Genomic DNA, 23376 nt, shown 5'->3' with positions numbered 1-23376 from the left:
AAGTCGACACCTTGGCGGAGCTTTGCCCTGCATTCCTTCACACAGAAAGACACAGTCAGATCCGGGAAGTCTGCCTCCTGCGCTCGCCTCATGCTGGTCTGGACCGACCCGGGACAGACTTCACAGGAACCAGGCTAGCCCTCCTCTTCCTCCCACCTACCTCCACCCCCGCCCAAGAGTTCATAGAAGCCAGACTGTGCCTCCTCCTCCTCCTTCTCTTCTCCTCCCTACCTTCATCTCTCCATCTCTCCATTGCTCCCAGGCCTAACTCTTAACCATACCGTAACCCAGGCCAGACACACAGCTGGCTCCCATCAGCTCCAACAGTAAGATAACTCCTTTCTCACACAGCAGCCAATTGCTGTCACCTCCTCCCTCCAACATCCAGCACTCCCACTCCTGACGCATACACATGATGTCATTCACTAAAGCTATCAGTATAGACAGACTTATGTAAGCATATAGCTGTGGCTTTTTTGTGATATATTTATATGAAATTGTATAACATTAAGAATCAGGATCAGACATCAAGGTATTTGAGGAGTCAGCGGATGTTGTTGGTGCATCTTCAGTACTGTCTTTCTCTGTTAGAGGAAGCGAGGAAATGGAGTAAATGGAAAAATATTAACAAACTCAACCCAGTGTACAACACAATAGTATAGTCTGACATGAAAATGCATGGAAACATGTACTAGTATCCGAATTAGAGCTTTGATGAACATGCTAATTTCTTTAATTCTTTCTATTCTTCCTAATATATCTCATTTGATGTTTGGTGTTGTTGTCTGCAGGCTCTGCTCTCCTCTGAGCCCAAGTCGTCCAGTTGCAGTCTGCTGAAGATGACCATGAGAGAGCTGATCGCTCTGGCCATGCCCTCCACTGACAGGAACACCGACAGCTCCACCGTGCCTCAGGTTTGACCACCCAGAAGCTTCGTGCATGAGTCATCCTTCTAAGTGTCTTTTGAAGGTCATATCATATTGTGAAAATCTTCATGGCTTATCAAATAGTGATAACTCCCAGTCAGGTTGGCAGCGCATCGTCTATGGCAACTTGTGGACAGAAGTGGTGTCCTCATGACCATGTAAACTGTCTTGTGATTTTATGATCACCTCAGTGTTTCTGGTGGGGCACTGCTACTCTTGAGTCTTTATTGATTTCATTGTCTTTAATGCGATTTATCTCATCTGAATGGTTAAATGTTATCTCGTCACAGGTCCATGCTCTGAACATCCTGAGGGCTCTGTATAGGGACACTCGTCTGGGGGAAAACATCATTCCCTTCGTCTCTGATGGAATGCAGGCTGCTGTACTCGGCTTCACCTCTCCTGTCTGGGCAGTGAGTTTCAACTTCCACGTTTCCTGCCTCTTTATCTTTGTACTAGGACCGGAACATATATCTGCTTAATTCAGTAAATTTGAACTTTTAATTTTGCACAAGTATTAAATGTCTGCATCATAAAAATCTAGTTATTGCAACGTACACAAAAAAGGTTAGTTTTAGCCAAAAAGTAACATAGATGTTAGCTTGCTACATTATGCATTTCAAGTCAAGACAGTCCCGTAAAGTGCGATATAATAGTTTGACTTTATGCACACCTGCTGCAGTTTATAGGACTGTCATAACTCCAGCTGCTCTGGTTATCTCATAGTGAATTTAAAGGTCTACTAGAGGGACAGTCTCAAAAAAAAACTCGCATGCACACTGCTCATTGATTTGTGTTCGTTGATGAAATATTATGTGGTTATGAGTGTTGTGGGAGAGCCATGGGAGTTGACAAAAAGTGGGCAGATTCTACTTTGTTCAGACTGTCCCTGCCTGCTGTCTGCAAATATCAGGCTGACGTCAAGAAGCACAAACAGCAGGAGATGAATTTTCTGCACATTTCTGCTCTATCTATGTGGAAACTGATTACTAAACTGGAGATCTATACTGACTTAAAAATATGATGTTTGTAGGGGGAAAAATGCTTTAAAATTGTGAATTAACCCCAAGCTTGAACAAAAAAAATCAAGATTTTACTATTTGTCCTTATCACCCAGCCCTTCTTCATACCTCTCTAAAATCTATAACAGCAAAAACTCAACTTAATATCCATGAAGGCAGGATTTATTGCATGGTTGTTGTGTAAGACTGGTACAAACCTGGCTTTCTAATTCCCTCACCTGTGATGCAGAAACACACTTTCATATTCTCTCACCTTGTCTTTCATCCTCTTTCCCTCTGTGTGTCTTCCCTTCTGCTCCCTCTCCTATTTTATTCCAGGTGAGGAACTCCTCCACTCTCCTCTTCAGCACTCTGATCACAAGGATCTTTGGAGTGAAGAAAGGGAAGGATGAACACTCGAAAAAGAACAGGTCTGCTGCTTTTTCCCTCTCCAGTACAGCTCTACCAGCTCAAGTTTACTGTCATGTGTATCGGTGTTTATATTGGCATGCAGTTACTACAAATCAGTGGGTATCAGTCATGTATGTGCTAAAAAGTTCCTAAAGTCAGTATTACTAGTGCAAAAAAGTTCTCAATTACAAGCAAATGTGGCCCTCATTTAATATATTAAATGCCTTCAAACAAGGGGAAGCCAGCTTGTTTCCAGTTCAGCTTCACTTGTTTCAACTGTTTTATAGCAAAAAATACAAGTCATCTTGTACCTGACTATAATTATCCCGACTGACTCAACTTATTTTTTCCACTTGTTTTAAGAGCTGGATTATTCTGTCTGAGCTAGACTTTCTAGCATAGAACGTAAGAAATATTTTTTTTTTAGTTGTTACAGCAACAGTCAGACAATTTTCAAGAAAGCAAAGATTTAGAATACATAAACTAAGGTAAATGAAGCACATGTGTATAAATGTATAAACAGTGGTTGTTTTACACCACCAGGGGACACTGTTGTAACACCATTGTGACTGAAATACTGAACTCCACTGCTGTTAAAAGCGTGTAGCAGCTTTCCACTGCTGCTATACCAGCTATTGGGAAATGACACTGGAGGCAAAGAAAAAAGGGCAGTTTGACATATGTTTGACAAATGAAATAGAAACCCACAATTTCAGCTTGTTTAACTATTTTACACATACTACACATCTTTCTAAATGCTGCACTACAGACTATCTGCCAACTACACACAACAAATGACTGCACGCTCCAGCAGACAGGTGCATCATGGGGAGGGATGTCTTGGTTACAACTAGTGAAACATATTGTGTAATGTTGGATGAAGGCTGGGATAGAGAGACTTAAGGAAGGGCAACAAGGCCAAAGTCTTTAAAAACCACTTGGGGCAATATTGTACCAGAGGAGATACCTGTAGGCTGTAATCTTTGAGGCCCCAAGTACAATACAGAGACATGTACTGCAAATATGTGTCATCTATAGTGCAATATAAACAAAAAAGCTACATGCAAAAAGCTGTAAGCCTGGTCTGGTGAGGACTGGAAATGTTTACTGATGATACAATAGATGACTAGCCACTAAAATGATATTAAGTGAACTGCACATAATCATGTCAGAGCTGAAATAATAAAAGGCTGATAGATTGTTGTGTTTTGTCAATAAACACACACAAATTATCAGTTTGTGGCACTGTGACATTTAGACTTACATGCCCTCTGGTAGATATTAAATGTGATTATTCTGAAGTGTGTGTAAACAGATTCTGTGGTTATTTGTTGCTTGGTTTACAGTTTTAGTTAGAACAAGAACAAGCCTAAAGCAAGACCCCAACCCCCCTTGTGGAAAAATGCCACATGAAATTTCACAGTCACGGAAAACAACAGCACAGTTGATGATATCCTTATTTTTTTCAGGGCTAAAGTGTAGAGATTACCAAAAACTAATAGCCTACAGCCAGTAGCTTAAAGGTACCCTGTCTAGTTTTTTTGTAAACAAAGTTATGTTTACATTCCCTGTTTCTTACAAAAACACATTGTGTGTATCCTTGAGGTATGATAAACACATTTAATACATTTGCAGACCCTATTTTTGGAAGAGTTTGAACTCTACATTGTTTACATCCATATCCACGCTTAACAACTGCTCCATAGCGCTACTAGTGGTCAAAAATCTCACAGGGTACCTTTAAATATCCAAAATTTAAATCTCTTGTCTGTCTTGTCAGAAATATGATGTTGGATCAGATGTTTCATTTGTTGGATGTTTTACCCAACAGATTATGTCTAAGATGTTTTATAACAGTCTCACACCCAGTCAAAATAAGGCGGAGCTGTGCAAGCGATGAATCTGTTTAGGGGTTTAACGGTTTCTGTTTTAGTTGGAAGATTATCATCCGTTAGTCCTGATTTGCACTGTGAACTAATCATTTTCTGTCAGGGATTGTATGACAAATTGTAGATAGTTTTTGAGGTTTCTGGAAAAGAGTCTTAAATTATAACCGGCTCCACATTCCTTATCAAACAACCATCCAAGTACTTGGAAACTGATACTGAAATTGCTATTTCCACTTATGTTTTATGATCTGTTTTTTAATCTACCTTAGATACAGGAAAGGTGGAGTTTAGCACTTGGGATGCTGCATCAATTTCCAAACTGATTATACAATCAGAGGAAAAATTGACTATTCAGAGCAGATTAAAGCAAACATGAACTATAAAGTGCATGCACAGTTCTGCTGTAGGACAATATGATAGCTGTGGGGAGGTCTATATTGAGCTTAAAGTGATTTGTTACCTCACTCATAATCCAGGGTTAAGTATCACAGGGTTTTAGGACCTACTCCAGGAAGCTCAGTCTGGTTCCCTTTACTGTGTTTCTATTGGCCGATTCTCCGAAGGTCCTCTGAATACTCTTAACCAAGCCAAGGCTACTCCTGTTTATCTTGTCTGTTTTCACTCGTGTTTTTAGTCTGCTGTCCCTCCCTCTGTGTAGCTTTCAGTTATCTCCCCCTCCTCTTGTCTGCTGCCTTTTCTTTATTATTGTGGGGTTATTTTTACTTGCATGTGGGAGAGTTGGTGTGATGAATGAGAAGTAGGACGATGGCTAGGAAAAGGAGCATTTTTACATGAGTTTTTGTGACTTTACAATGCTTTTACATGGTTTCTTTTGATATGTTTTTTAATATAAGGTTGTAGCATGCCAGTAAATGTCATTGTATCCACCTGAAATTTGGCACAAAACTGTGCGTGTATGATCAAGAAAGCTGCAACTCGTTTATAATTGTGTCTTTGGGAGTTTGTCTTTTCCACAGTCTGTTGTACGTCTGGTCTCTGTTATTACTATGATTTTACGGTTGTGATCTCTGGCAGCAGAAAATGCATTGTGACAGCTTGTCCACTCTAATATTTGGCTCTTTGTGTGTGTATGTGCGTGTGTAAGGGTCCCTCGGTGCACAGAAACTGGAGCGCATACACATTTCCCTCTCGCATAAACCAGCTTATTTACAGCATTGTGTGTGTTTGCGTGTTTGGAAAGACTCAGCCTCTTGCTGTCTGTGGGAATTTCAGCTGTGTATTTTAGATACTTACTTAAATCCAGACGTATTGTTTGCTTGTGGATCATCGTTCTACTAAGCCCAGACTCGGGCCTCTCCGCTCCGTGACCGTGCATCCATGTTGATCCGATACCGTCGTTGAGATAAATGCAACTGTAAACAAAGCTGACAGAGCGAAGATTGCTCTCTGCATTCCAACCAAAGCCTCCAGCTTTATCTCAAGCCTGCCTCGCTTTTCACCACACGTGCCCTTATACATGCAGAAATGTGCAAATCAATGCTACAGAGGCGCCTTTGAGAGTTGTACTAAATGTTCTTTATTCAAAGAGTCGGACTGCGATCAAACACACTGTTACATATGTGGCAACTAATCTTCAACACACTTTCTGTGCCATTTGCCTTGAAGGTGTCATAGCCTGTGTGAGTGTGCACACACAGCTGTAAGCCCACAAACATGACCAGGCCTTTTCACTTACACCTCCTCCTCCTCCTCTCCTCTCTCCTCCTTTGTGATCCTTACCCCTTTTACCCCATCTAATCTGCTCCGACGCAACCTCTGACCTTTGTCCTCCAGGCAACAGAGTCTTGTCAGACTGAGAGACTCTCATTAGAGAGAGGCCACAGAGGGCGGGGAGCACACACACACTCTCTTATATAATAGACACAATCCTGTATTTGCACATAAATACAGTGAACATCAAATGTTTTGGTACACTTACACACTGATTGTTGCAGTTGCGTCATTCAGTGCTCATGTGCTGTTGTCTTGTGTGTGTTTATGTGTGTGTGTGTCAGGTCACAGGAGTTGAGGAGTGTGTCATATCCAGGTTGACGGGGCTGAAACGCACACACGACTCTCCTCCCTACCATGACAGTGCCCGCTGCTAACTTAAACCAGATCTAGAGAAGAGAGTGTGTGTGTTTTTTTTTTTTTGTGTGCGTTATTCAAAAACTAATGGCAGTCGTGACTGAAGCAGTATGCAGTGTCTCCAGTCTTGTAATCATGTGCTTGGCAGACCAGACTCTCTTCCCTTTAGGATTGACTTGATTTAGATGGGCTGAGTTAAATAAAAACTTTATTGGCCCTGAGGCTGAATGGCGGTTGCAGCAGCGAGACCGCCAGTGTTAAATATAAAGTTTGTCATTTTATTGACAGTTGTGTATGTGAGTGAGTGAATACATAAGCACAAACTCACGTGACTGTGGCACATGGCGGTATATGTGTATACACACAAATGTGTTTATTTGTAGCTGTAGTAGGGTAAGCAAACATAAAGGCCTGATTTGTTTTAGTAGAGAGTATTTGGCACCATCGCAGCTCCTTATCAGAGCTTTGCAGAATTTGACTATTGGCACTCTCCCCATCATTTCTCCTCTCTTTATGTTCCTTGTTGTGTCACTTTTCCTACATTTTTTTGTTGAGAGATGGGTTGGGAGATAATGTGGAAGAACGTATTTAATTAAAAACAGATCAACCTGCTGTTGCAGTCAATGTGGCCCTGAAAGTAATTCAATAAACTGAAATTAAAAAAGTTAAATCAAAGTGAACTCTCAGTATTTCTGATGATTTTTTCTCACTGTTGATGGTCATTCATGGATCCAATCAGTTCTACACGATTGAAGATGCCTTGTGCAGCATTTTTATACAGTGCTGTATTTACTGTCTGTGAATTTATTTGAGTGTCTGAATTTGAGTGTGAAATTCATGCAGTATAGAGTGCCTTTCCCCACATTGGAACCAGAAAAGTTTCCACAATGCAGGCAGAAATGACAGTTGTGAGACACCTATGAGTAATGACACAACATTACAATTATTAACAAGTGTCTGAAATCTCAATTGACCGTTTACTCCTGAGTAATCTATTGAGTTTCTGTTTTAAAGGGTGTAGTGAATGAGTAAATTGGAATTATTCTTGGACACCACTCATATTTCTCAACTGCTTGCTTTCTCAAAGTCAATGTTTTTGCTGTCTCTCACCCACTGCTTCATTTTATGTCTCTCTTTCTGGGTTAGTTTTGAAGATCAAAAGGGCTAATAGCCAGTTAAACCTCTTAATATCAGCTAATGTTCATTCAACAATTTCTCCTTATGTTCTATGGTATTATACTAATATTTCACCATTTTTGTTGCACTGTGTATTCCAGCACTGTCAACATAAAAAGACTCAAGGGTTTACGGAAAAATGATTCTTTTGGGTTTTGCTTCAGCAGAAACTTTTTTTTTGCCATGCTAGCGACATGACTCCAAGGTTGGCTAATTGTCATCTTGACAAATATTTGTAAAATTTCAGTGAAATTTGGAACAGACTTTAATTTTCCCAACAGAATGAATTCTAATGACTTAAATAACCCAATACTTTGGTTGGATCATGTGTGTTTAGTGCTAATTACCAAATGTTAGCATGCTAACATGCTAAACTAAAATGGTGACCATGGTACCTGTTGTTTAAGTGATTTGGAGCATTAATCTTTCCATCAATGTTGCTTTCCAGTAGCCTTGCCCTTACATGCTTCTTCTATTCTGAATATTACTTGAATATTAGCATGTTAGCATTTTCAATTTGAATATGTTAGCGTACTGGAGCTTTTAGCATTTGACTCAAACAACCACTGTGCCTTCCTTAGTCAGGTCACTCCCTACTGAAAAACATTAGTCACTTACACTAATTCCTCTTTTTGAATTATTTTATAAAATCATTGTTTTAATCTTCGACCACTACCCTAAACAAACTGAGTTCTCTGGGTTTATGCCGATAACTGTATGCCTGTTGCTCTTATTATTCTTAAATACTCCGTCCTTCTCCGTCTCTCCCCTCAGGATGACGGGCCGAGAGTTTTTCACTCGTTTCCCAGCTCTCTACCCTTTCCTTCTGAACCAGCTGGAGGAAGCAGCCGCCACAGTGGAAAGGTGAGGTGGTCCTCTTTAATCCACACACATGCAAACTCCACATTCAGCCCTTGCCATGGCTTTTCACACCTTCCTGATCCCATTATAGGTTTAATTTCACTTACATTTAAGCCATATGAGACAGCTTTTTTGTTTTGTTAAGCTGATTAAGCAGTGGTGCTTTTGTGCTGGGAGGCTTCCTGGAGTGACGAGGAAGAGGGGAATTCAGTGCAACTTTTTGTCAGTTTGAAAGTCACTTTCTTAAAACCAAAATTTTCTTATGTGGAACATGAACTATGAACTCAGCATCTTTCTCTAATCAAGTAGCATTACCCTTGATAGCACCCTAGCGTGGGCCTTTGTTCCAAAATATCACTTGCTCAATTGGTGGACTATTTTTCTCAAAGCATGAGATTTTAATACTGAATAAAGTAAACTCTTGTCGAGGTTTTGTTTTGATTTTTTGCATTGGGGAGTTGAGTCCACTGAGGTTCATTGGCCCTATCTTTGTCAGCTCAGCCCAAACTCCCGTCTTAAAAGCCTTCAAGTCGTCCAACAGCTCCCCAGGCAGCCTTATCTTAATATGGATCCAATTAATTGAATGCTCTTTCAGACCGGCTGTTTCACAATTCCCCTCACTCCCTTTGCTCCTTGTTAAAACATTTGCAAATTTCCCACGGAACCGGATCTCGGCTGTCTGACTTCCCACATCATCACAGTGTATCGCGCCACACAAACAGACCAACCACACCATACTGTAGCAATATAGAGCCGGACAGGAGGTAGAAGAGCGTCTGTTAGTGGTTTCTAAGACTCTTGTGGAAGTTGCAGTACAAGTGCATTCTCAAAATAGATGACACTATATAAAAGATAATAGAAATGGGATTTTGAATTGTAAGGTTGTACTTTTGCAACATATACCATGTAATCCATCCACCCTCCATAAATAATCTCCCAAAGAAATGTTCTAAAGAGGAAATATGAATGAAAAACAATCTGTTGTCCTAACCTAGTTCTGTGGCCATACTGACATACTGACAGTGGAAACTCCTTACTTGCAAAAATATGGAAATATCTATCGAAACTCTTGATGTTCATAATTAAACAAAAGTGAGATTCAGCAAAAATGCTTGTTTGAATGCTTCCTCAAACATTATTCAATACTATAACATGCAGATATCAGTACCTATCAGCCTGTTACATTACAGCCTGGATGGATTTGGACTTTTATTTTTCTAGAGAATATTTGATGTCTGGATTAGAGCTGCAGTGATTAGTCGATTAATTGATTAGTCGATCAAAAGACAGTTAGTCGCCAACCATTTGATAATCGATTAATCGCTTTGAGTCATTTTTAAAGAAAAATGTCCAAAATCTCTGATTCCAGTTTGTTAAATGTGAATATCTTCTGGTTCATTCGGTCTTCTTTGAAAATAAACTTAATATCTTTGGGTTAAAAGACGACATTTGAGGATGTTACCTTTGACAAACAGTGATCGACATTTTTCACCATTTTCTGACATTTCATAAACCAAACAACTAATTGATTAACCGAATAAATAATCAACAGTTGAATCGATAGTGACAGTAATCATTAGTTGCATGTAATAATCAGCAGACCAGACATACTCGGAGGATTCTTTATCATACGACTTGACTACTCGCGGCCAGTTTTCAGTACTTTTTTAGTCTAAAATTGCCTAAAAGAATAAATCTAAAAATAGCTTCCAAAATGAACACTACACACATTCACCTCCATATAAATAACTATTTGTTGCTACAAATCCTCCCATTCTTCGTGTTTGTTTGGTTGCTCTAGTGAACAAACCATACCATCTCCCCTGTTTTATTTATTTTTTTCCGCTACTGCCTTTATCTGTATCTCAATCAACATCTTCTTCCTTTTATTATAAGATGTAACGAGAGCGAGAGCTTACATTATCTTTGTTTTGGGTTTCACCTTCGGGATCTATTTTTGGTGTCATATCACAAACCCCTCTCTGCTGTAGATGATCAGATGGACACTTGTTTATGCACCTACACTGAACACACCTAATTTGATTAAGAAAACAAAATGCTGCAGGCCCAAACATACGTGAGGCATACACAGGGGAGATTGTCTTCTCAGTAAAAGAATGTTGTTTGTGTTTTTTTTTTTTGTTTTTTTTTCCGGCCTGCAGACTCATACATTTCATTCAAAATTCTAACGTCATTATCTCAGTGCAGCAAACTTAACCAGGTTTATCTCTGAAACTACTTCAGGTCAGTACCCACATTTAAATCTTTTGTGCAGTGATTGTTGCAGTTATCTGCCGCTGCCATCGCTTCCAAAGACAACTGTTTTCATAGCACGTACCATGTATTTTTTTTTCTTTTTTAAATTTATTTTTACGGATGATTTATTTACCATTCAGACCGAGAGCTAACTTAACGATAAGCTAAGGCTTTAATTTGTATTGAAGCTTCTTTTGTATCCCTCCTACTTTGTCCCTTTCACTAAATTATAAATGAGGAACAAAAATAAAATAAAAAAAAAAGGCCAGTGTTCTTTTTCCACTCGCTAAAAAAGATGTACGACAAAAATAACCCTTTCATCAAACAACCAACTAGTGGAGATGATTGAGGAGTTAAAGGAGAGAGGGCAGAAATTCGTGGAAGACCTCAACATGGAATTTGAGAGTGCCATTAAATGCCACAGTCTCTTTTTCATCCTGTCAAGTGTTTCAGCCTCCAGCTGTATCCCAACAAGGTCTAATATGTTTGCAATTCCCTTCCATCTGCCCCCTCCTGGGTCTCTGACATCACATCCTGTCCCGCTGTGCTTGACTGAGCTGTGACACTAAACACATTAGACCAGTTACTAATTGGGACGCTATTACGTTTCCCATCTTGCCGATCTGTAACAGTCCCAGCGGATGGTTGTGTGTGTGTGTGTGTGTGTGTTTTGTTGGATATTGTAATGAAAAGCATAAGTTGTTTTCGCAGGGGGTCTGTAGTTCTGTCTCTGTTCTATGAGATCCTCATGACTAATGACAGGGCCCGAAGGACATACTGCTCTCCTGAGAGAGAGAGAGAGAGAGAGAGAGAGACACACACACACACAAAGAACTACCCAGAGCTCCACTATAGGCACTCTTCACCTTGTAAACCCTGTTTTCTCATGCTTTCCCCGTATTCAAAGATGATCTTTTCACCTTACACACTGCTAAGGTAACACTGCTAAAGTTTAAATAGTTTTATTAACACTGGCATCAAGTAGAAGGCAGGAAGTAAAGCACATCCGCAGGTATAAAACTCACTGAACCTCTGAAAAGTCGATTTCCGTTTTATCCCTCAAAGAGCTGCACTCTGACAGCAGGACAAGAAGGAATGAAACGCTTCTGAAGGCAAAACGTGGCCTGACTCCACATTAGATACCTGGTATTCTTGCATTTTTAGGCGTTTTACTTATTTTGTAGCTCGAGTCCTTGTCCGTCTTTCTCTCTTTTTGTTTTTTTCCTCCATTTTTCTCCCTCCTTCCTTCGCTGCGAGTGTGTCAGAGTGAAACTGTGAAACCGCTGGCAGAGAAAGACAGTTTCCATTCTGAGTCAGTTGGCTATGATGAGATTCTGATGGAGGAAAGAGGGAAGTGAAAAGCTCAGCTAAAGGACAGATGAGGGGATGACTGTATTGGAGTGTGGGTGGTTTTTGATATTCACTGGGGGAATTTAGGCATGTTACTTTCTGTTTTGTATTATGTGTTTGTTTTTTTTTTGTTACGTGTTGGATACAGCATGTTTACAAAGGTCATAAAATAAAGGACTTTACAGGAATAGTCTGACGTTTTGGGAAATGTGCTTTGCTTTCTTGCAGAGAGAGTTAGATGAAAAGATTGATAACCATGTACTTTAAGTATGAAACTAGAGCCCGTGCACGGTTTTCTTTGCTTAGCATAACATTTTTACATTTCGGTGAACAATGTTGAACAAATAAGATAAAACATGTTAATTAGTAAGCCTTAGAGGTGCTGGTAGCCTTTTTTTTTAGCTTTAGCTGCTTACCCCTACTTCCTGTTTTGAAGCTAAGCTTAGCTAATCACCTGTTGGCTCAGTATTTAGCGTACATGAACGAGAGATATCAACCTTGTCATCTAACTCTTGGCAAAGAAAGTGTATTTCCCAAAATGTCAAAGTATTAGTTTAATGCAAATCTATAAAACTATGCTATAAGATTTATAATAGTGCTGATACGAACTTGTCAAGTAGGTCACATTCATGGCAAAAGCCTGGTTGTCTCCAGCTGCAGGCTGTTTCACAGGAAGATGACAAAACAGCTAAATATGAACACGCTGACACGACTAAAGGTTCAGGATAATAGCTTTGATTCGACAACGTGTTGGAGTGCAACAATCCATTTATAGTAGTGTCTTTCAGGCTGCTGCAGTCACATTTATTTGTGTAACTCAATATCACAAACAATGTCATAATGGGCTTTTACAGGCTCACATCAGCGTCGGTTCCTGATCCAGCCCAAGTGCTCCAAGACAGCTAGGAAAATTTCCCCAGAAACCATAAGAGCCTTGTTTAAACTTGAAAGGCAATTCAAAGAGAGATCCTTCAGTCTAATATCAATCCAGGTTCAATAAAACAAGTTAAATCAAGTCCAAAAAGGTGCAGTTAAAGCTATATTTTCTCTTCTCTCATACATTTAATGCATGCTCTGTTTTATTATGCACTCAATCCCTGCTGTACGTGCAGAATTCAGGTGATATAAACAGTGCAGTTGTAAAATCTGACTAATTTGTGTGTGTATTTTGTGTTTAGTGACAGCGGTCAGGTGAAGCTTCACCCCAGTCTGTTCCTGTTGCTGCTGGTGCTCAGTCGACTCTACCCTTCTCCAATGGACGGGTCTTCTTCACCTCTTGGACTCGCCCCTTTCATGCCCTTCATTATCAGGTGGGTGGTGGGAATTTCCAAACACAAACACACTTGTGTAAATCATATATGGTATTCAGTCTTTATACAGTACACAAAGTAAATACATGCTCTCAGTTTTATTGTCTCAAGGTTATTTTCACTTTCATTTTGATTGATTCAGGGTGAATTAAGGGTGAAATTATTCCTCATGATGTATTAGGAATAGAAAACATTGTAAATAGAGTTGATATTGCAAGTTTACTCTTGACCTCAGAAACAATAGTTGGCAAAACAATCTCACAACAAGGTTCATTTAGTAGCTGTACTGGAGCTTTCAATCATAACACACGATCTTCCTCAGAAATGGTGTTTGTGCAGTTGTCATGGAATTAAATCTGACTAAGCACTTCAAGGAGTTCTTGTCATTAAGATTACAAGTTAATTCCTTGGAAACAGAAGCTAACAAAACAATCTCAGCACACAGTCCATTTAGTAGCTTTTGATCATATCACACAATCTTCCCCAGCAGATGGTAAAACAGTGAGCTTTCAGTTTCATCTTTTATGCCAACATAGACAAGAAATCCTTTCAAATCTATGACTTCATAATAATTAAGCAAACTCCATTCGCTGAAGAAGATCGTGTGATACAGTTGAAAGCTCCAGAACAGCTACTAAATGGAATTTGGCTAACATCAATATCATTGTCTCTCCACTTTTTAGTCTCAGAACCTGAAAATGTTCATATCTGTTGTTTACAGTATATTTCAATGTACATTATATACAAAAATGGTAGATAGACGCATAAAAATATACACAGAAAACTGTCAAAATACATCCAATCATATTAGTTAACTTAAAAATATGCACATGCTTTCTGACTGCCCCCCCCCCCCCTTGAAAAAAGCTTTAAAAAAATCTGTATGTCATCACAGTGACATTGGTGTTGTTCCTCTTCTTGTCTTGTGACGTTTGAGTAAAGTATTTTAATGTTCTTTTTATTCCACGCCGCTATAACGCATCTGTCAACCCTCCCCTTCCCTCATAAAAGAGCTGAAGTGCCCTTGAACAAAGCACTCAGCTGCTCCCAGATCCCAACAGAGCTGCTCAATAGCCGGCGCTACAAAATGCTGCGTATGTGTCTGTTTGCTCCATCAGCAGCTCCTCCCTTTTTTGTCGTCACCGTCAACGAGAATGTGATTCCAGTCAGCTTATGCCTGCTTATAGAGAAGTTAAAAAAAAAAAGATTCGTATGCTCTATCAAATCCAAGAGGGTCACACACCTGCTCTCCCAGCCATGATAAACCTCCCAAACAAAGTTTCTCTGAACTACTGTCCTTTCTAAGTATAGAACCTTTTACAATCACCAAGACAAAACACCTGTAGTCTAAACATGATGTGTGTGTGTGTGTGTGTGTGTGTGTGTGTTCTTTTGTTTTGTTTGTACAGGTGCCTCTGCATCTTTCACATAAACTTGTATCTCCCATTATTTCTTTTGTGATTTTTCTAACATTACAAATCCTGTTTATACTGCATATCCTAATGTACAACAATGGCAAAAAAGCAAAACAAGATATAAATATATATATATACATTTGTGTAATTGTTAGCCTGCACGCTAAGACAAAACACCTGTCTAGTCTGAGTCAGTCTTTTCAAGCGAGTTGTTCTGTTGTTGTTTGTGCTGTCTTGTGTCACAACGGTTGATTAGATTGTAACTGGTTTTATCTGGACTCCCCTCGCTGTTTACTGGGGAGTAAAGCTTACAGGGGGGAATGGGAAACTGTGGTTACAGCCTTCATTTTTTTTTTTTTTTTTACATTCCTGAGATGAAGAAATCCACAAATATTATTGGAACGTGTTCATCTTCTGCACCTGCAAATTAGAACTGGAGCTCACCCCACACACACACACACACACACATAGGTTTGTATTACTGTACTTGTGAGGTCCCACATTGACTTAATGCATTACCCCAAAACCTTAATCTTTACCTTTTAGGCTCCTAAAACCTAATGTAACCCTAAAAGTGAATCTTACCTGCCAAAAGCCCCGTGAAAACTCCGTTTTAATGAAGAGAAGCACAACAAAACACACAGTCAGAATAAAAGTAGCTCAGAGTTAATGTTTTCACTATGCTACAGAAAATATCTGTGAGTCCTTTATGGTGTACAGTTCAACACACTATCAAATGGTAACACAAAGCACTTCTAAACCACCAGTCAAGTGTCACCGCTTCCATCATAACCCGGCACGCCAACAAACACATCTGGTGGTGTTTTGGTGGAGAGAGTGTGATCTCCTCGCTGTCAGGTCAAAAGAAGGGCTTGATAACTCGATGTGTGTGTCAGAGAAGGCACACAGTATTCTACATGACACTCTCAGCAGATCAACAGAACATCTCAGACAGAGGCACAAATTGTGAATTTCTTTCTCCTGAAATATAAAACACGTCACATCATGACATGAGCAGATTATCTTTTCCATGTTTGAATCACTGTGGTCTTATGTATGAAGGCGAGATAAGAAACAGCATCTTCTTTAAATTCTCCTGTCAGACGATAATCTGTCGAACTAAACGCAGTATTTTTACAGCTGGAGAGGGTGGAGTGGAAGGATGAGAGCGCTGGAAGTCAGACAGTCGTGTTTGTGTGCGCTCTCTTGAGTTTGTGTGTGTGTGTGTTAAGACCTTGAGGCTGGAATGTTCTACTGACGATTTTAGATAACCGCTCGAGCGCCGTGTGTGCATGTACATGTGTCTGTAAATGTCGGTAGTACATGGGTGAGATGTCAGTACTGTATTATACTCGCTATATTGTTAGTATAATGTATGGTGCTTTGTGAGTGGACATTTAGATTTTTGGGAGAATGATGTAGCATAAAGTTTTGATGACTTCTAGAGACCATAACATGACTTCAGCTAACTGTGCGCTCCTCTGATCGGAATGTCTTTGCTCTCCGGAGGGAGAAGAGTCGCTGAATAGGTCCTTATTAAATGTAGCCACTTTATTTTATTCAGATGTGATCACCTACTGCTGTCAAATTTAGTTTGCAAAATTGGCAAATCTCTACATTTAGTGCAATCCTGTTTCATGATTCTGCTCATTAAAGCGTGTCTCCTTACATGAAATAACTTTTTTGCAACAACTTGCTGAAATACCAACAATAAACATGAAAAGCTTTATAAACAGTCAGATATTAGACAAATGGTTTTCCCAAGAATCAAGCTTCAGTGGTTTCAATATGAATCTGTATGATGCTGTTAAGAATCCTTGAAATCTAAACTTTGTGTTTACAGAACAAAACACCCGTATTATTCGCCTCAATCTCAAAGTTGAGTCACACGGCTCAACTCTCACCGAGATATCTTCTGCGCATCCTGTTTGAATGAGATTGTGGTTGGAAAGTGACAAATAGAAAGTTGAGAGTGAAGTTGCTGTCAACACCAGGCTCATCAACAATATGACATTTGCCTCTCTTCCTTTTGGTGTAAAAGGATCACAGACTGGCAGGGTTGTAAACATAGTAAACAACTGTTTAGAGCTGAAGCCTAAAGAATGCACACATTTTACCACATCACTTACTCCTAGTTTTGTTTACTGACTTTACCACACTTTTTAATTTAACAAATCAGTATATTAGTAAGATTTTAAAGTGATTTTCTTAAAGATCCATCTCTTCTGGGTGCAGTTAACAGGTCGTTGCTGAGTACTGACTCGCTGCTCGACTGTCAGAGAAGTTATGCAGCGCACACATTCACCCAAATGAAGCCCACATGTTGGAGATGTTAAATATAGCCCAGCCCCAACTTCTCTGGCTCCGGTCGTATTTCTCTGTACCACCCTCCCATCCCCCCCCACCCTCCCAACAACCCATGGTCCCCAGGCGTGTGCGGACGTGTCTGACGAGGTCTACGACTGTCACCCCCCCCCTCCTCCTCCTCCTCCCCTCCATATGATCTGAACCCACCTTCAAGGATTAGCTGTAGCTTAGCTCCTCTTCTGTTGACAGGACGGAGCATCTCGCTCAATAACTCTTCTCCTATATCCCTCCATCACACCACAAAGCATTTTATCTTCATACACCCCCCACCCCCCCGCCCCCCCTCCTCCTCCCCCGCCACTAGATTTTTTACATTCCTTCACCGCCTGGCCTCTGCATGCGTCACACCTGCACGGATCATGACGAGGAGAATGATGATGACGATGACGACAAAGAGGAGGAGGAGGAGGATGATCAGCAGACACATTTATTATGATGATCGATGGGCGCTTCATCCAGGCCCTCGACATCTTTATATGTGGTGTACAGTTTTTCTTATCTCCTCCACTGTCTCTCTTCCAGACTCTCATGTTTTCCCTCATTCTCTCTTTGATGTAAAGGCAAAGCCTCGGAGTGCTGTGATTTATGTCCTGTGATATCCAGTCCAGGCATCTCTTCTCACCCTCCCTGCCTCCCTTCCTTCTTTTTCCCGTCCTCACCGTCTCATATCTCATTTCTTTTTTCGAAAGGGCACGGTAATGCCCGTAAATTTTACAACGAGGCTTCAAAAGGGAGGACTGTCATTTCCTTCCCGACTGAGATGCCGTATATTTCACCTCACTGCTCATGTTATTATAATGTTGTTGTCTTGCACGGACGCTGACAGAAGACAGTGACAAATTATAAAGAAATGCTGAGAGAAAGCTGGACTCGCCAACAGCGGCTGAACCTCCTTACAGCCTCCTCTGAGCCACACGCAAAAAAACTAAAAGACTTTTTCCACAATTCACTTTCAAAATGTAAACTGATACGGTACCTTAAGTGGCAATTTGGGCCCACCAGCATTTAAAAGTACCTGCAGTAGTTCAGCATTGTCATTAAATTAAATGATGTTAGATGTTATTCTTTTCATATCTAGGCCAGTGAAGCACCAAACTAAATAAACTTTACATTCAGAGTTTTGGACCAAAGTCATTGTGTATATTGAGGTCTTAACAAACATGCTGAGTCCATTTCCTTCCTTGTAAAACATTTGCAGAGCCGACTTTTAAAACATTTTAAAACCGGCTTTGTTTACATCCACGCTGGACTAGCTTGCGGTTTCCTTCTTTCTAGCCTTTTCTGGCACGTCGCTACATTTCTTGGCACGTTACCACCACTGACTGTAGAATAGTGCGAATGTGGAATTGCGTCGACTTCTGCTGCTGCGAGTACACGTTTGTCCTTGTGCATGACTTACAAACAAAACTGGAACCCGCTTTAAAAACATTGCTCTATACCGCTACTAGTGACCAAAAACTCCTCAGGGTACCTTTAATTTAATTGTCAAAGTAGCAACTTGAGAGTGTTTGCATATTTTTAATCCTGCTTGTAACGAGCATTTTATAACAGTCAACCCTCTGTTTTTGGACCAGAGGTGGACAGATGATGAAATTTTGTCAGGTGAACTGTTAGTTGAGGGATGTTTATGCTACTAATGGGGGGGGGTCTCCAAAGCCTGTAATTTTCTACACAGTATGCTTTGACATCACCTGAGACTTTTTTGACATTTCATCGACAAAACGATTAATCAGTAATCAAAATGTTTTTATTAATCATAAGGCCTGTATATACTCCAAATTGACATGGACAGCAGTTTTATACTACAATGGGTGTCTGTCTAATCATATTCACATATTCACACATTTCCTGTCAGCATGTACAGTGTGAATTCATAATTTTGAGACCTTTTGCAGAAGTGAGCAGATGGCAAAATTTTGTGGTTAGTTGAGAGATGGGTTCTTTTTTTTATGCTAATAAAGGGGGGGAGGGGGCATCTGTCATTTTTCTACACAGATGCTTTGACGGCAAACTAAACATGATGTGGGGGGTTTTTTGTGAGGTGTCCAGGTCTCTGCTGTACATCCTGTCCGAATGAATGAAACAAACTTATTTGACTCGCTAACTTCATTTCCTAACTTCCTCCATTCCTCAGTGACAGAAACCTTGTTGCTCGGGCTTGTTTATCCAACATGCTACAGTCTCTCCGGAGGAAACTATTCTACCAGCTCTCCAAAATGAGGCCCAGATGAGTCCCGTCCATGCCAGTCAACAGTCTGCCTCCTGACCCCACAAGGGACGGCCCTGTTTCTAAAATTACACCCTTCCAAACTGTCATTTCCTTTTGCAAAAGAGTTTCATTGGGACAAATTAGCACAGATAGTTAACATATGGGCCCCAAATGGGGGCTGGGAGGGGTGGAAAGTGAGGAATGGACATTTTGGTCATTAGATGTGTGTGTGTGTGTGTGCGCGTTTGTGCACAGAAATACACGTGTACATGTGTGTAGAGCTCAGGAATGCAAACTGTTGTCTGTGTTTGATACATGGGCTTTGGTTTGTCTGTCTGGCCATAGGTCGGTGTGTGTGTGTGTGTGTGTGTGTGTGTGTGTGTGTGTGTATGTGTGTGTGTGGGGGGGAAGGCATGTGAACAGCAGGTGGAAAAGCAATTGTTGACAGTTGACTTGTTGGTCCAAACAGCCCCCTCTTTGTTTATCTCCACTCTTGTCTTTTTTTTTATTCACTGCGTCCAACTTCTTATCTTCTTATTTGTCTCTCTCGCACACAACAGCGGCGTGTGCAAATAATTTTAAGATGTGGAGCGTACACAAATGTGGGCTTGTGTACATATCTCACCCTCCTTTATGCCAAAGCCGCAAAAGCGAGCTTCCTTTTCATCTCTGCATACCGTTGCGGTGATGAATTGGCGTTTCACGTTGTACTGGAACCTCTCGCTGAATTTTCCACAGCGGATCCGAGCCGCTTCTTTGACTTCAACATCCATCTTTAATGCCATCTCAGACACTATAAACAGCCTGCAACATACACACACACACACACCTTTTGTCCTCCTTTGACTTTTGCTCTGCAGGCATGCATGTAATTGCTGTATCCTCTGCTTATATGTATACATCCTGTATATGTTTTAACAATATATGTAGGACACAACATATACACTGTTTACTGCAAAGATCCACACTATTCATTCAATTTTCATCCTCAATTTTAATAAGGTGCAGTTCAGTTTTATTTTGAAGAATGGATAATATATAAAATAGTAGTAAATGTCATACATACAATACATCTGGATCATTTCATGCTGCATTGCTGTAAGATGTTGCTGTTTTCTGCTGCAAAAGTTGTGCCAAAATCAATTGCATAGATAGATTTAACTCCAATATGTGTTAAAGGCAGTAATCTTAGTCCATGAAATGTATCGTAGTACTTGAAAACGCTAACTATGGATGTCAAAGGCACAGTATAACTCATACTGTAATACTATTTTGCCACTAGTGAGCCTCCATATCAAGGTATTAAAATGTAGTCAAGATTTCTGTCATTCATCTCATGATCAGATTGATTAGTAGCCATTATGTGTAGAATTTCAAAATTGTGTTAATATCAGAATGACTCGGCAGCTGACAGCGATACACACTTGTTTTAAAATTATAGTATAGCTTGAATTCCTTGTGACTTTAAATACATTTTTCTGGAGTTAAACAGCACATTTCATGCTTTTCATTATACAATAGTAATGAATAGTAATAAATAATGGTATTTATGGCAATAAAATGTTTACAATGTGCAATTTTGATTTTTTTTGTATTTTTTTGTTCTTCCCCCAGAAGCTTACTGCAGAGACTCAGGCTGAGTCCATATAGCTTTTTTCTGAGTGCCAGTGTCTTTTTTTCAATTGTTCCCAATGAGGAGAGAGAGCGTATGCGGTCGCATGTGACAGCCCAGAGAAAAAGTGCTGCACCTAGTGTCTTTTTTCAGAGCATTCAACCTTATTTTTGCGACTGCACCAAGCGCTTCTAGTTGAAAATCTCTGAACTTTTCAGAAAGGCACTGGTGTCACTGTCACTCCTTTTCAGGCAACCAGTATAGGATCCTAAGAATAGTAGCCTAAGAATAACAAATAGATAATAAAAAGCACAGGGGTGATGCTAGTCTATCACACAGCAGCAGTTAGAGTGGTAATATATTGTCAAGATTTTGTTGTCATAGGAACAAAACCCACTGCACAGCGCTTCATCAAAAAAGCGCTGGGAGCACTGGGATGAAGCGTTCCTCCAGCACCCTGCCAGCTCTTCTCTGCCAGGAGAAAAACACTATATAGACAAACACCGGGCTTCTCATCTCACTCAGGTCTTGGTCATGTCCTTCCCTCCTGTCAGTGATGGTAGTGTTATGACACTGGAGAAGGAAAGACTATCAGCTTGTAAACAAGGTTAATTTTAGCCTGCACTCAGGGTGACTGGCCACAAACTCTATCACCCATGCATACTGTAAATGACAATGTGTGCGAGAGGAGGAGAAGAGGACAGAGAGAGAGAGAGAGAGAGAGATCTGTGTGGGCCCGGTTAGGTAATGATTTGAAAATGTTGGATTTGAGGTTTATCAGTCAGCTTCTGGCCTCAGAGCTGTTTGGACTCTGATCTTTTCCGCTGCAGTAAGGGAGAGAAACAGAGAGAGAGAGAGGAAGAAAGATGCAGATATTACATAACTTTTGCATAAAAATAACCGTCCAAAACAAAGAAGTGATGGGTCATCATTCCTAACTCAAAAATTTATCCATGATGTAATGCAGCTGGAGTACAAAATAATCATGATAATTAATAATGATAACAGTAGGGATGCCCCTTAGTCAACTAATAGTCGTTAGTTGAATCCATTAGTCGTCCCACGCTTAGGATATTAATTTAATCATTTAAATATCTATTTTTTGGGGCATCAGAAAATGGTTTTGATTTGTTGGAACAACCAGCAAGGAGATTGAGTTACTTTTTTCAGTCCTGTGTATCAGTACGCTCCATTAAATCCTCCTGTCTTTCATTTTCGGTGGTTTCCCAGCAGGAAAGTGCCGAAGCTGACAGATATTTCCAGAGGAATCAGTGCCTCTGTTATCACAGTCGACCTCTAGCGTTTCATTCCATATACTAGGTTTTGATCTAATTTTGGCAAAGTCCAGCTCCTCAATGGAGGAGTTTGGAGTTTTTCCTGTGCGACGAACTGGCTAATAAAAACTTGGTCAACTATTAGGGGTCAGCTCTAGATAATACACACATTAGATTATTTTTCATAGCAAGGTCAGAGCTGTAAAATAAGTCAAAGTGAACAGTATATATAATAATAATAATGATGACCTATGACCTCTAATAATGTGAGACATTATAACTTTGTCTATTAACTCAAACACATAATGCAATGACACTGCAAGACTAAAAGATTATAACAAAACAGCTACAAGACACTAAGGTTGCTGCTCTGCATGTGTGTGTATGTGTTCTGCAGATGCGGTCGTTCAGCTGTGTACCGGACCAGAGAGATGGCGGCTCGGGCCCTGGTTCCCTTCGTACTGGTCACTCAGGTCCCGTCCACCGTTCACTCCTTGCTGCAGGAACTTCCTCCAGAGCCCGGACCCAAAATCCAACACAATCACATCCATGGGACTCTGCTGCAGGTCTGCTCCCACACGCACACCAACATAAACCAACACACTCGTATATACTGTATATAACATTCAGTGGAGGCTTTAATCTGGAGTGCCGTAAATGACCACAAGTGTTTGTTTAGTGATGGAATCAAACCCCGAACCATCTGCAGTTTGAGCAGTTCTACGGTTCAATGTCTCACGTGGCTCCTATCAAAAGATCTGTTATAAATTGTAGTGAGCTTGTTTTAATATTGTTGGAGTAACCACTAGTACATCTGGCTAAAACTGTAGTCTTTATTAGGACTGTGAAATCAAACTGAACTTGGCAGCAGAACACAAACATATCATATTGTCTACATCTTCCATATTTTTCTTTTTTTCTTCTTACTGTCCGTTCATAGTAAAACTGCTCAAACCTTCACTGTGAGCATGTATTGGTCAAAATATTAACATCCAAATATGTCATCAGTGTTTCACCCAGTCCTGACAGGGCTGTCTTTCAGTCCCTGAGAAGTGAGTCAGTCACTGTGAATGTGAGTCATCTGTCAATCTGTTAAACATGTTTGTGTTATTAGGTTTTTTTAATCGAAGCATATCGTTAGTGGGCAGTTATAAAGCTGTACTAAAATATGCAGTTCACATGCATGCTATGATATAGAGTATCTAGCACTCACACACTCTCCTATGATACT

General features: G+C 40.2%; 1 protein-coding gene across 1 annotated transcript in view; it reads left to right on the top strand.

Annotated features, from left to right (window-relative positions):
- thada (THADA armadillo repeat containing) overlaps positions 1–23376 on the top strand; it is a 99439-nt gene that overhangs the window by 24109 nt on the left and 51954 nt on the right. Inside the window, exons 24-29 of the mRNA XM_067609419.1 lie at positions 792–914; positions 1217–1339; positions 2267–2358; positions 8266–8355; positions 13137–13268; positions 22543–22711. Of these exons, the coding sequence (XP_067465520.1) occupies positions 792–914; positions 1217–1339; positions 2267–2358; positions 8266–8355; positions 13137–13268; positions 22543–22711 (729 nt within the window). The remainder of the gene's footprint in view (positions 1–791; positions 915–1216; positions 1340–2266; positions 2359–8265; positions 8356–13136; positions 13269–22542; positions 22712–23376) is intronic.

Source organism: Thunnus thynnus, chromosome 14, assembly GCF_963924715.1.
Source record: "Thunnus thynnus chromosome 14, fThuThy2.1, whole genome shotgun sequence".
Lineage (NCBI taxonomy): Eukaryota > Metazoa > Chordata > Actinopteri > Scombriformes > Scombridae > Thunnus > Thunnus thynnus.
This window is presented reverse-complemented; position numbering and strand designations above follow the sequence as displayed.